General features: G+C 40.8%; 1 protein-coding gene across 8 annotated transcripts in view; it reads right to left on the minus strand.

Annotated features, from left to right (window-relative positions):
• The window catches only part of CNOT4 (CCR4-NOT transcription complex subunit 4), a 110,381-nt gene that overhangs the window by 26,200 nt on the left and 70,881 nt on the right, over positions 1-13,300 (minus strand). For 5 of the 8 annotated variants that reach the window (XM_082059439.1, XM_082059437.1, XM_082059438.1 and 2 more), the window contains 2 exons: positions 4,088-4,300; positions 2,717-3,310 (listed from right to left, as the gene is read on the minus strand). The exons of 1 other annotated variant lie outside the window; for it this stretch is intronic. In XM_082059439.1, the coding sequence (XP_081915565.1) occupies positions 3,009-3,310; positions 4,088-4,300 (515 nt within the window). In that variant the 3' untranslated portion in view covers positions 2,717-3,008. Of the gene's footprint in view, positions 1-2,716; positions 3,311-4,087; positions 4,301-13,300 lie in introns of those variants that run through there. 2 more of the 8 variants (XM_082059442.1, XM_082059441.1) reach the window with 1 other exon arrangement.

Raw genomic sequence — 13,300 nt, forward strand, 5'->3', positions numbered from 1 at the left:
CCACACAAGATGTAAAACAAGAGGCCACGCACTGAGATCACATGGACACCCTCCTTTCAGTAAAGGTTCCTGTACAGAATTTTTGCCGCATCAACAACAAAAACCTTAGCAGAAACTAATTGAGCTCCACATGGTTGAACAGAGTGAAATGCCAGATTGCTCCCCAACCTGGGGGGGATGCAAGAATCACCATCAGCACATAAAACTAGGCTAAAAGAGGCAGAAGCTGCACCCACACATATCAACCTGAACATGAATATATTTTAGTAACACCCGCATTACCCACCCAATAAGTCTTTTTTTTTTGGGGGGGGGAGCACCCTAAAGAGAAAAATCATTCTAATTGCAAACCTTTTCCTGAAGGCTGTTTGTCAGTAGGCCAACCACACAAGCTGTTGTATGGCAGCAGGGAATAAATGCTCTCCAGAGCAGCAAAAGCTTATTTTCTATTGGTAGCAGACCACAGGCACAGGTTTCCCTCAACATGTCCTACACTTCAACAGAGAGACAAATCAAGAACCAACGAAGGCAGCAGCTTCAGGAATTGCTGTGGTACAGAGGAAGCAGTTAGAGCTTGCTTGGGAAGATAGCTTATTTGCAGGGTTAGGAGGGGTACCCTTCTAAAAGAGAAATGTTAGAAGTCAAAATATGTCTATCTGTAACAACTGTGGAAGGACAAAAAAAACCAAGCCCATTGCATCTTCCCCAGCACCTTCAGCAGACTGTTCCCACTGGGCTGCATCCCCAGTGCTGGGCTGGCAGCAGGCACTGGCACAGGGGAGGACGTTCACAGTCCTAGTGATCAGCACTTCTCCTTCCACCACCAGCAATTGCAGCGGGGGATCGTGCAGGGGCTTGACTGGGTGACAAAAACTTCTTTGCTTTGCTGGGGAGTGTTGGCATCAAAGGGTGTGCATGTCCTCCCAAGTAATCAGAGCACATGACTGACCTGCAGCAACAATACCTGTCCAGAAACAGTTCCTAATACAGGCGGTAAATACAACACTACACAGCAACACAGGTAAGAGCAGGGCAAAAGCAAGCAATTGTCAACAAGTGACATTTTACAATGCAGCATATTCAGAGTCCCTTCACGCAGATTCAATGCCTGGTTCCCCTGTCCAGCAATCGATTCAGGACCTGCTTCCACCCCCTGGACTGCGACAGGCCAGTCCCCAAACCCCAGTTAGGTGCCCACAGGTCAGCGGTGTGAAATCTCTTCCATGGCCCCACCAGCAGCAAACAGGAGGGCAGCCAGCCTGAACCGCACAGCGTGCATCGGGTGAGATGTCCTCCTGCGCTGGCACCGCTAGGATTTCAGGCACTCTGCCATCCTCGTGAGCTGCATCAGCACAGCACCCCAATCAATCACAAGGTTGCTGGTTTTAAATATCTTTAGTTGGAAGTATTTGAGCTTGCCAGAGGCCCTTCTGTATGTGAATAGCTCTTCACCCCCTGTTGTGCAGTGACAATATTTTACAGCTTTAAGCGAGGATGCTGACGGAAACAGAGTCATAACTAGAATTCTCTGCCACACTTTCAGACACATTTTTGCATGCTGTCTGTCCCAAATGCCATGGCATTTAATTCGGAACGTACAAGGAAGTTTTGCATGCTTCAGATTAAAAGAATACCACCAATAAAGAGACAGCCAGCCTCTAGCTATTGCCATGAGTAAAGACAACAGAATCCCTTTAAAAATTTTAACATGTGAAGTATGTATGCTTTCTCCACTCTTCAGTATAGAAGTCACCATGCAAAGTAATATTTCCATGAAAAAGTGCTCCAGTTTAGATGAACAGGAAAAAAACCACAAAACATGCAATGATATACAGTTTTACCAGATGCAGTAATTAAAATTCCAAGTTTAAAAAAAAAATGAAAAGCAAACAAAGTCATCATCAAGTTTTCTGTTTTATTTAAGATTTTAGTTTTAATTCTGAAGAAAGAGGTACATTTCCTTGGTTTTAGTTTTAGCATCAGGTTATAACCATGTTTATTTATCTGTTTCTCTTTTCCTGTCTTTTCAATACTGCACAAACGTCCAGAAACTACAGGGTTAAGTAAAAGCTGCAGGCAGAGGAGGTCAGAGGTTGCTCCTGATGGTGATCATGTGGCCCCAATGCAGTGCTATCCCAGAGTGCCCTAATCAGGTGAATCTTTGTTTTTTTGTAAAAAAAAAAAAAAAAAAAAGAAAGAGAGACTGACAGAGGAGACAGAAAGACTGAAGTAAATATCACTCGTGTTTCAGCTGCTAATTATATTATGTATATGCTAGGTATTAAATCTGTGAATACTTTTAAAACATTAAAGTTTACTTTAAATCTAAAGCCAAAATTAAAGAAAAATCTTGTTCTCCCCTCTTTAAACCACTCTTTAGCAACATGCTGGTTACTCTTAGCTATAAGTGTTTTGTCTTCCAACACACTTCATGTCAAACTCTGACACAATAAAATCCCCTTCTCAAAAAAAAAAAAAGAAGAAACGTAGCAATTTCCCTGTGTAGTGCCACACTGAATGCAAAATAAATGCCAGGCCACTGCTTGCCCCATGTATTCAGTAACTTCATTTAAATTAAATACGTTTTTCATGTTTCTGCATTTGATTCTGCATTGCATTTTTCCCCTGCTGCAGACTGACTCTTTCCCACTAGGCAGAAATACTCATGTGCAAAAGACATAAGACAGTAATATTCTCCTTAAGCATTGAGACTGCATTTTGATTTCTCTCTCTCTCTTTTTTTTTTTTCCTTAGAATGGTCAGAAGATATTTCGAACAGTGCATTTCAAACACTGGCTCAGCAGAAACTTAACGAAAAGATACGGTCATGACCCTGTGATGGCATTGCATTTGGGGGGGAGGTTTGATCAGGAACTGGATTCTTCAGAAAGAAAGATATGACAGGGAACAGTAGGTGGGCATGGGGAGGAGTCAGGGTGGGACACTTCCTGCATTTCTAACGTTTTGGGTTTTCTTTATTTTTTATTTTTTAAATTTTTCCTCCTTTCCTAATGACGATCCAGCGCTGAGCTCTGTAGTAGATCTGTGGGGGTTTTACTGGGGGGTCTGAAGGCTGTCTGAAAGCCTGGAGGTGGGGAATGGAAGCTGGCAGGGTTTGAAGGAGGAGAGTAGGGATTCCAGCTGGCTCTGTGCAGAGGGATCTGTGTGCCGAAGGGGTTACTGTGGTGCGTCTGTGACGGTGCTGCACTGGGGCCGTCCACCTCTGTAAGGGCCTGAAGAGATTTTAGCCAATGTGGAGGATTGTCATCTTGAAGGGTGTCTAAACTGTTTCCTGTGGATGCTGGGATACCTATGAAGAGAAGAACAAACAAAAACAGGGATACAGGCAAGTCAGAGCAGAAGCAGTAAGCTGAGCACAAAGGAGGTCAATTTAACCTTACAGAAAGCAACAGTGAGAAAACATGATTAGTTTGCACAGATAATGCATTTTACATTATTATAAATAGTTACCCTGCCCGCAAAACATTTAACATTAAATCCAGATAGGAAAAAGTTCCCCCTCAGAGCACTTCTTCATAAAACACACATTTTGCTATCAAACATCCTGTGCAAGAGTGCAGCCCTGTTAACTTGACCTTACAACACCGAACTACTAGTACACTACTCTTCCTCTGCCTACTTAAATCATGCTTCAGCCTCCCTATCAGGGAAACACAACCAGACAGCCTTATAAAAGAGAGCTTTATAAACAAGTGGAGTACGTCCCTTTTTAAATAACAAAGTCCAGTGAATGCCTTCAGTGCCTCAGGACCAGCAGCGCACATACCGGACATGCCACCCAGCAGAAGGGACACCTAGGTTGACCCTAGAGATAAGCACTGATCCACCTGACTGCCTGCAAAGGTCCTGGGCATGCATTGCAAAGGCCTGAGTGACGCTTTGTTACACCTAGCGGTTCCACAAAAATTCCTGGACCCTCGAGGTTTTGTGGATGGAAGCTGGAAGAGACCACCGCATACTGACTTTTTTTTTTTTTTTTTCTTTCTTTTCCAGGTGTAAATCAGTTTGTGCCAAATACCCATTTGTTGGTTTGCCAGCAGAGCTTGAAGGAGTGAGAAACAGTTACCTGTGATGATTGCGGGGTCCATCCAGCTGCCAGGGCTGTCCCAATTCAGGCTGTCGGTGGTGGCAGTGTTGGACGTTGGTACACTGTGGTTGGCGTTGGAGGGGGAAGAAGCATTGGGCAGTCCACCAAAGTTGATGTTAATGTTCGGTAGAAGTGCCCTTAGCCCGTCCTGCCATTCCTTCATATTTAAACTCTCTACAGAACTGCTGTTGTCTAGGAGATTTACCAACAAAAAAAATGAAAGATAAAAAAATAAAAAGCTGAAGTTAGAAACAGATGTCTTTCTTTGGTGGGGTACGGGATTTTGTTTTTACTTTTTAAGCTAAGCATTTAATACTTTCGCTATCAAAAAACTAGGGTCAATGTTTATATGATTGATGAATTACTCAGAGGGACTGGCAGGTTTTAAACCAAATGTAAGGGAGTGGGAGAAAGATTTAACTCCTCCCCCAATTCATATTTCCCCATTTTTTTTCAGTTCAGAGGCTTGAATAATAATGGGCACAGTGGCTATTTCCCCTATTACTAATAGGGGAAAACCTACCAGATCCTTTATGAGAATACCTCTGTTGTAACCTAGATAACCCAATTCGGCTGCATTATTAATGGGCAGCAGGCTCGAAAGGGTTGTTTTCTTTGTAGTATATTAAAATGAAGAAAGGCTAGGTAGGGCTTTGCAATAGAAACCGAACATGAGGAACCAAGGAGGCGGAGGAATATCACAGAAGTTTTTTGTTTTGTTACAGCTTGCTCATTCACAGCCCTACAGATGTTCTTCGGAAGGAAATGGTAATTAGGTTCTCATGAAGTTGGAGGGAGGGCAATTTCCTCTTGCAGTTGAAGAATAGTAGCGAAAATTCTTTAGAGACCTTTTGGAATAATTCCCGACAGCAACATCCTCAGAACTTTGGTTAGAAGCAAACCAGCTGGACACCAAAACAGTCAAGTCTCAGCTATTTGCCTAAATGTTTCAGGGCATGTATTGAAAAAGGACAACAGGATAATGTGGCTATTGGCACTACAGAAAATGAACCCTGAATATAAATGTTACACCATGCTGTCTAGAATAGACTATCAGGTTCTACAATCCACTTCCTGCTTTAGGTATCTCAAATCAAAACAAACAGGACACAAGCTTCCTAGTATTTAACATCTGATACAGAAAGTCATAATATATTTGAAAATAAAATGTTGGGTAGTAACATTGCCAGTACACTCTTTTTGACAAAAACCTGGCATACATTTTTTTAACCATCTCTGGCTGTCCTAATTGAAGAAAGGACCTTAATGTCAATCACAAGTGTTACAGTGATATACTTACATAACGCTGCTACTTCATCAGCAACGGAAGAGACTTAAGTCTTTCCGTACAGTTAGAGAATATCACTAACTTACAACTCTGTGTGTTGGAGAATGAAGAAAGCAGCTTCACTTGCTATCAAAACCCGCCTCGGCCATTTTTGTAAAGCTGAATGCTCAGAAAGAACTGATGGCTCAAGCAATTACCTTTTTGTAACCGGAGGGGAGGAAAAAAAAACCAACAAAAACCAAAACAACCAAACAACAAACCAAGTTATTGAAATCCTGTGCTTTCATGCAGAACTTCCCTTCCTCTGGCCAGAGCTTTTTTAGAATAAGATTCTGCTTCTGTACAGAATTACAGCAAGCAACTTCAATCACAAATCACAGCAAGTCACACCTCAGTCCACGTCACCAACTGAACTCCAAAACAAATTACTATGCAAATCTACTATACCCGCTTTGCCTACGATGACTGTTGGAGCAAAGCATTCATTTCTAACCTAATGCAGCTGGTTTAACACAAGCATCCATCTGTACACATTAACATCCCTATGTAGCAAGATGGCAGCTGACACCAAGAACGTCCACAGCCAGACAGACTGATGCTGTGCATGGAGCCTGCACATGGATAGCAGCACAGACAAAGTGTACTAGGAAAGATCATCCTCTGTGCCCAGGCAAGTTTGCAGAATACATTTGACCACAGACTCTGGGAGGTTTACAGTCAACTGCTGTGAAGCCCACTCACTGTCTGGGGCTGGGGAATCGCTCCTCAGAGGTTACACCTTGAGGTACCTCCATGGGGACGACAGACAAATCCTAAGCATTCCCATAAGCAAAGAAAAAACAGCTTAAAAATCAGGTAGTGGATGTAAACCAAAAAGCCTGTCCATTACAACATGCATCTTGTTACATCTAAAGATTAAAATTTTAGGAGCTACAAGAGGAAAAAAAAAATAGCAATCACAGAACTGCAGCTCTGCCTCAAGCAACTTAAGATGAGCTTTTTCTTAGCAGCTCAGCACACAGAAGCAACCCCATCTTCAGACATGAGTGTGACTGTATTCACACACTGTGCACAGCAATGTGCTCTACAGGGCCTGCTGTGCAAGTCACTTTGGGTAAAAAAAAGACCCAACAAGAATCAGGCTTATCTGTGATTTGTTCTGTGTTCATTTAGCATCAAGTCATAGAGCATACAACCAGCTTTCACTTCTACTTCATTTCTCCTACTGTAAATCAAATCTACTTCCTGTTCCTTCCAGAGCTCCTACTTCTTTATTTGCAGTCCTAATGCACACAATAAATAGCTTTAAAGAGTTTGGTACAATACATTTTTCATTCAAAACTATAAAAAACTTCTACTTAAAAAAAAAAAATCTAGTTACATGATCCTGGGGTTAAATGAATCAAAGTTTTAAAAAGTAATAGTCAGAAATATCCTTAATAGACATTTTCTCACAACTCTGATGAACATCCATAGCCTATTTGAGACAAGTTCTAAATTCATTTTTTGGAACAAGAGTAGCCAGCTCACCATCACCAAAATAACTGGGCAAAAGATTCTGCATTGAACACCATCAGTTTCCGCTTCATTTTCTCACCGCTGCTTCCAACAGCTTGTGCAAAGAAATGCAGCTGTTTAATTACTTGCTGCTACTACAGGGCAAAAAGCAAACACAAGATGCTGACTATGACCATGCATTAGCGAACAAACTTATCGCAGTGCCTGCGAGCTGGGGACCTGTAAGCTCATTATGATCTTAATCATGGACGTTACTGACCCCCAATGTGCTCTCAAAGCTCATGTGCATGAAAATAAACGTGTAGCAACCTACACACCCACAACATGTCATTGAGGAAGTCTAATGAAGACAGAGCCAGCAAGATGTGGTGACTAATAAAATACACATGCTTTTGTGATGTTATTCTCCATTTTAAAAGAGACATAATACAGCATACATGGGAGTCCAGAAACACAGCAAGCAGTTGAGATACAAGATTTTCACAGAATGGAAAAGGCTGGCACTGTTTGGTGAGGAGACAACCTGTAAGGCAGCCATAGAGCACCGCTGCTGTGTTATTCTAACATGGAACAAAAGAAAGGAGAAATTGAGGAGGACTGTCCTTTATCTCAACTATCAGTACAAAATTCACTTGGAATCACAGTAGAGATGAAAGGCCTAACACGATTCAGTATCTATAATACCTGCATTATTTGCTAGCAATAAGGAAGTTTATTTATTAAAATCTTGTGCTCCTGGGTACAGAAGTGACAAATCCAAAAAACTTACTGTCCTTTCCAGACAGCTGGGTTTGTGGGGCCAAAAGGCAAAAACATTGCCCTCTGATAGCAAAGAAAAAGGAAGCACCACATTACTTGGGTGTCTCTAACAGGGTTTTCCAACTTGGCCAATAAATGCAGAGAGTTTAAAAAACACAAAACCAAAGAAAAAAAAAAAAAAACACACACAAAACCAAACAAACAAAACCACTACACCAGCCCAAACAACCAAAGTTTCATAGCTTTGTCAGATTGCCAGCCTCTGAGGAGAAATGCTGCAAACAAATTATTCTTGTAATATGGGATTTGTTAAGGGATTAAAATCACAGAATCACAGAATGTTAGGGATTGGAAGGGACCTCAAAGATCATCTAGTGCAATCCCCCTGCCAGAGCAGGAACACCTAGATGAGGTTACACAGGAAGGCGTCCAGGCGGGTTTTGAATGTCTCCAGAGAAGGAGACTGCACAGCCTCTCTGGGCAGCCTGTTCCAGTGCTCTGTTACCCTCACTGAGAAGAAGTTCCTTCTCAAATTTAAGTGGAACCTCTTGTGTTCCAGTTTGAACCCATTACCCCTTGTCCTATCACTGCTTGTCACCGAGAAGAGCCTGGCTCCATCCTCATGACGCTCTCCCTTTATATGTTTGTAAACATAAATGAGGTCACCCCTCAGTCTCCTCTTCTCCAAGCTCAAGAGCCCCAGCTCTCTCAGCCTTTCCTCATAAGGGGGAGATGCTCCACTCCCTTCAGCATCTTTGTTGCCCTGCGCTGGACCCTCTCCAGCAGTTCCCTGTCCTTCTGAAACTGAGGGGCCCAGAACTGGACACAATATTCCAGGTGTGGTCTCACCAGGGCAGAGCAGAGGGGAAGAAGAAAGCAGATGGGATAAATAGAGAAAACCATGTTCTGCAGCACTACCTGCACTGCCCTCAGAGGCCTCAGCTACTGGCTATGACAGCTAAAACACCCAGTCAGAATTAAGTCCTGATGTAACCCAGTACATGAGCAATCTCCAGGCTCCACACGGTGATACCCAAACCAATTAAATCAGCATGTCTGTGCTGGAGTCTGACAAGTTTTAAACCAAAGGCTAAGTGAAAATGTAACTCCACCCCAGAAGCAGGAGTTACTTCCATCCCCTGAAGAATATAAGTATCTTCAGAAGAAATTACTACTCACCCCTCAGCTGTTTTGTTCTTTTTGTTAATTATGTTTCACCTTGAAGTCAGTACCACAGTTAAAAATGAGAAAAGGTTAGCTCTCAGTTAATACAGATCTATTAAAAAGGGCATTTGCCTATTACCTTGCCTTACTTCTAAACTTAATTGGCCGAGGAAGTAATTTTCTTACAAGCTAGCAGAATTCTCAGTTGGATGTCGTAACCCAGGAATGTGAGAACCAACACAACACGCTCTCCCTCTCTCAAGTAGTGGGAACTCTGTCTCCTTCCATAGCCTCATCCTAATTTTAAGTAGTATATCCACAGACAGTGGGAAAACATAGAAGAAAACAAGTTAAAACCCAATTGATAGGAATTAAAAGATTTTTACACATCAAGATAAACTGGTGATTCCTCCCCCCATGCTCCAGCCTTTCCCCATTGAAAGCACCACTATTCACATGAAAAACACACATCCTGAACTGCAGTCTTCCCTTGGTGTACATTTCATAACGCTATCTGGCCTGGTGGAAACTTGTGTTTCCAGAGGTGAACAGATCCCACAGTTCTAGCACTGAACTTTTTCATGTGTCTAAGGCAGTATGTCAACAAGAAAAAGAAGCACTTTTATGTATGAACAAAAATTTTCAAAGTCAACCACTCTATTAAAGTGAGCAAAGGGAAGGAAAAAAAGCTTAATCAGAAACTTAGCTTGTCCACCCAATTTAAATAAAAAATGCTTACAGTTAGCTTAAAATAAAATATGATTGAGAAGACGGAACATTCATCTGTATAAAAACTGGTCATTTAATGGATTTCTAAATGAAGTTATTGCTCCATCATGACATTGTACCAGACAATCTGGTGGTGTTACTTCAACATCCTCTACCCGCAACGCCTTAACATTATTCCTTCACATCAGGCAAAGCAGCCTGTGTTTGGGGGAGGAAGGGCAAAGAGGATGATGGCCGACCCAGAAACACTGTTCTGTTGTACGTAATCAATACTTTAGAAGATATTTGCACAAGCATCGGTTGTATTGGCACAGGCTGCTCTGTGACTTCATAATTCCAACAAATGACACCACAATGTAGACCCAAAGGTGTTTCAGATCTGCCTGCACCGCCTTTGTGATGTTGGCACGCTTGATCTTTTATATTGAGGGTAATGGGACAGCATGTCTTACTGTTTACTTGGAGGCAGACAAGCCCACTAAAATGAATGTCCTACAGAGACTGGACCATTCCAAATTATTGCCCCAATTCTGATACAAGTCTATGATCAAATCAATACCAAAATTCACACAGTACCTGCTTAAATAGACTGAGAGCAAAGCTCACAAGACCATCACATTAAGTAGATGTAAAGCAAGTGTAGTTCTTTGCCAAAATTACATTACAAGTTATTACAAGAGCCTGATTTGGTATTAATTGTGTAAAACCATTAAACATCTTTATGGCAAGAGTCCTAAATATTATAGTCCTGCTGAAAAGCAAGCAGTCCTGCAAACCTAGGTTGCAATTCTTTCTTTAAAAAAAATACAACCCATCAGTATGCCATGTGTGTGGCCAAGGCACACAACAGTGCTACAGAAAAGCTTCAAATAAGCAAAATAAATTCAGCAATTCAGAGGAAAACCATCGTATGAGAGAAAAAACAAACTTACTAGCAATGTCACATACCTGACTGCACAGAGTAGCAACAAAAGCAGCAAAGAGACTATCAAGGTGTATTTGGTAATAGAATGGTTATCACAATGACCTGCTTGTAAGAAGACCCCTGTGGAATCCCACCAGGAAGAGTTTACCAGGAGTCTTTCAGCTCTATTAGAAACAAATAGGGCCACCAGAGAAGCAGATGCTTTGCAGCAACATCCCTCTTAGTCCCAGCCTGTGCTTTGTGCAACCATATTCACAGACAGTCTGTGCTTTCTGTGAAACAGCCCATTACCCTATTCTGAGAAGTGACCAGGCCTTCTCTATTTTCATCTGAAAAATGACTTTCCACTATGGGTATTCCTGTTTTTCAAAAAAGTTGTCCAATATTTCATTCTGAGGGGGAAAGAGAAGGAAAGGACTATTTGCCACATCATAAAATTAAATGATGCCCATCACATTAGATAAACTCAAAAAGCCTTTCTCCCAAAGCTTATATACCTAACCAGCAACAAAACAGTTCTGATAAAAACTGTACCCGTGTCACTTCAATATGAATAATAAGCTTGTTTGCTCATGGAATTTTTAACACCATGAGTAAAATCCCACTTAAATCGTTATGGTCTGAAGGATTTCACTCTCAGACTTCATTGATTCTGTGTATCTACGATTTCTAGGAATCTCACAATGCTGAAATTAAACAATGTAGTTTCACCCATTCAAGGAGGGCTGAGAACGTCACCGGCAGATTAAAGAAGATTGAATCTGTCCACATTTAAACAGCAGTGCTGCCCATGAGGAATACAAGTAGCAATTTTGTATTGGAGTGACATCAAATGACAGGAGCACAAGAAGACGAAGCTGCTTGAAGGGAACATTTAAAAGCCTCACTGATGTTCTCTACACACTGGCAGCAACTTGGTGGCCCATGAAAACAGCTTTCTAAGTGTCATTCCACAGCGTGGATTTCAAATGAAAATCTTATGGCCATGAGCTCTAAGAGCCAGAGAAACAAAATATACATACATATACACACCCCTCTGTGTACATATACACACACCTAAAATACTGGCTTCAGTAGTCAAGAGACACCAGTTCGCCCTCCACTTCAAAATAATGCAAGTAAATCAGCTTTTATCTTGATTTCACATCACTTTCTATGGTTATATTAATTCTACGTGTATCAAATTAAAAAGATAGCCACACGAACAAGCCACTCTTTTTCAGTTTAAAATAATTCAAGTGCAACTTAACATGCCAGTAAGTCAAGCTGTCAAGTAGAAGAGGAATATATCAAATTCTAAAGTATGCTCTTCAAATAAGAACATTTGTTTTTCTAAATAGCTTGCCTTTTTGCTGAAGATCTGACAATGTAACTTCTATACTTTCTGTGGCTAAATAAGCATAAAGACTCAGAAAATTTATTTTCAGAGGAAATCCCTTTTACAACATCACTGAGGCAACAGCTCATCTTAGATATTCAATAGGAAGATTCATATTTGCTTGTATGTACGGTATCAGAATTTTATTAGGTTTGAGAAAAGCAATTTTACATTAAGTATTCTGGAGAGTTCTTGTGATTGACTTACACTTACCATGGCTCAAGAGACCAAATCTAATACATAGTTATAGCAGCCAATTTCAGCCAATTTTAAGCTAGAAGTAAATTTCAAATTAAGATCCTAACTGGCTTTGAAAAACATGCCTGACTTCATATCAGATGTCTCCACAGTATCACACCATTTTTTATTACTTTTTAATCGTTTATTGCAAAAAAAATGTATTGTGGTCAAGTGCAGGACCTCAATCAAGTTGGAATACACTGTACTGCACACAAAGAAGACAATATGTACTGTAATGCTTCCACCTTAGTCAATAAATAACCTTTTTTTTTTTGTGAGAGCTAACAAGACACTTCCCATCCAGAGAAGGATCCCACAGAAAATATCCAGTTCTCACCACCGATTATCTTCAATATTAACATAAACCTAAACTGAGCACACAAAGACTGTTCAGATACTGAAACAAAGGAAATGGATACCTGAATCCTACGTATAGAACAGTTTGATTAAAAAGCCCAGAAACACATGCAATTCCATTTGGCTGAGAAAACAAAGTTCATCTTAACTTGAGTATCCCTGCTGCTTACCCTTCGTTCCTGCATCAGGGTTCAATCTCACCACATTACCCTGCCTGTCAATAAAAAAGGCTTTGACCTAAAATGAAAATCCAAAAGTGTATTCCTGGGACATGCATATATATGCATAAATAAAAGCAAAACATATGGAATTTGCCCCACAATCAACACAATAACTAGAACTGGCGAAGAAAAATGAACTCTTCAGAGATGTATCAACAATTACCAAGAGCCTATCTAGTCAGGTTCTGGATTCCAGGGTGTACCCAACCAATCCTCTGACAAAGTCATTAGAATATGCATTCAGTGTACTGAGAAATGATAAATTAGTTTTTAATTTTTCCACATTTGATTAGATACTTCAATCATTTTGTGGGAAGATTAGATAAACTCCAGGAAAGCTGAGAAGAAAAACAAACCTTCCATGACAGTAAATGAATTCTGATTACTAAATGCTGTATTCCAATAAAGGTGACCCACTTTTTTTAATGCTTTTGTTTTTTTTGAAAATGAATATCTTTGGGAACAAGCTTAAGTTCAACTGAGGTTATGATGTGGAAGGAACCATGAGATAGCAAAGGAGGGAAAAGATCAGGTTTGGTATCACTGGGAGGAGAGAAACATTTTGTAAAGCTGCTGTTTTAATTGCTGTTACCCCCTTAGGATATTTCATTTA

The sequence above is a fragment of the Streptopelia decaocto genome (assembly GCF_964273445.1).
Source record: "Streptopelia decaocto genome assembly, chromosome: 1".
NCBI classification, from domain to species: domain Eukaryota; kingdom Metazoa; phylum Chordata; class Aves; order Columbiformes; family Columbidae; genus Streptopelia; species Streptopelia decaocto.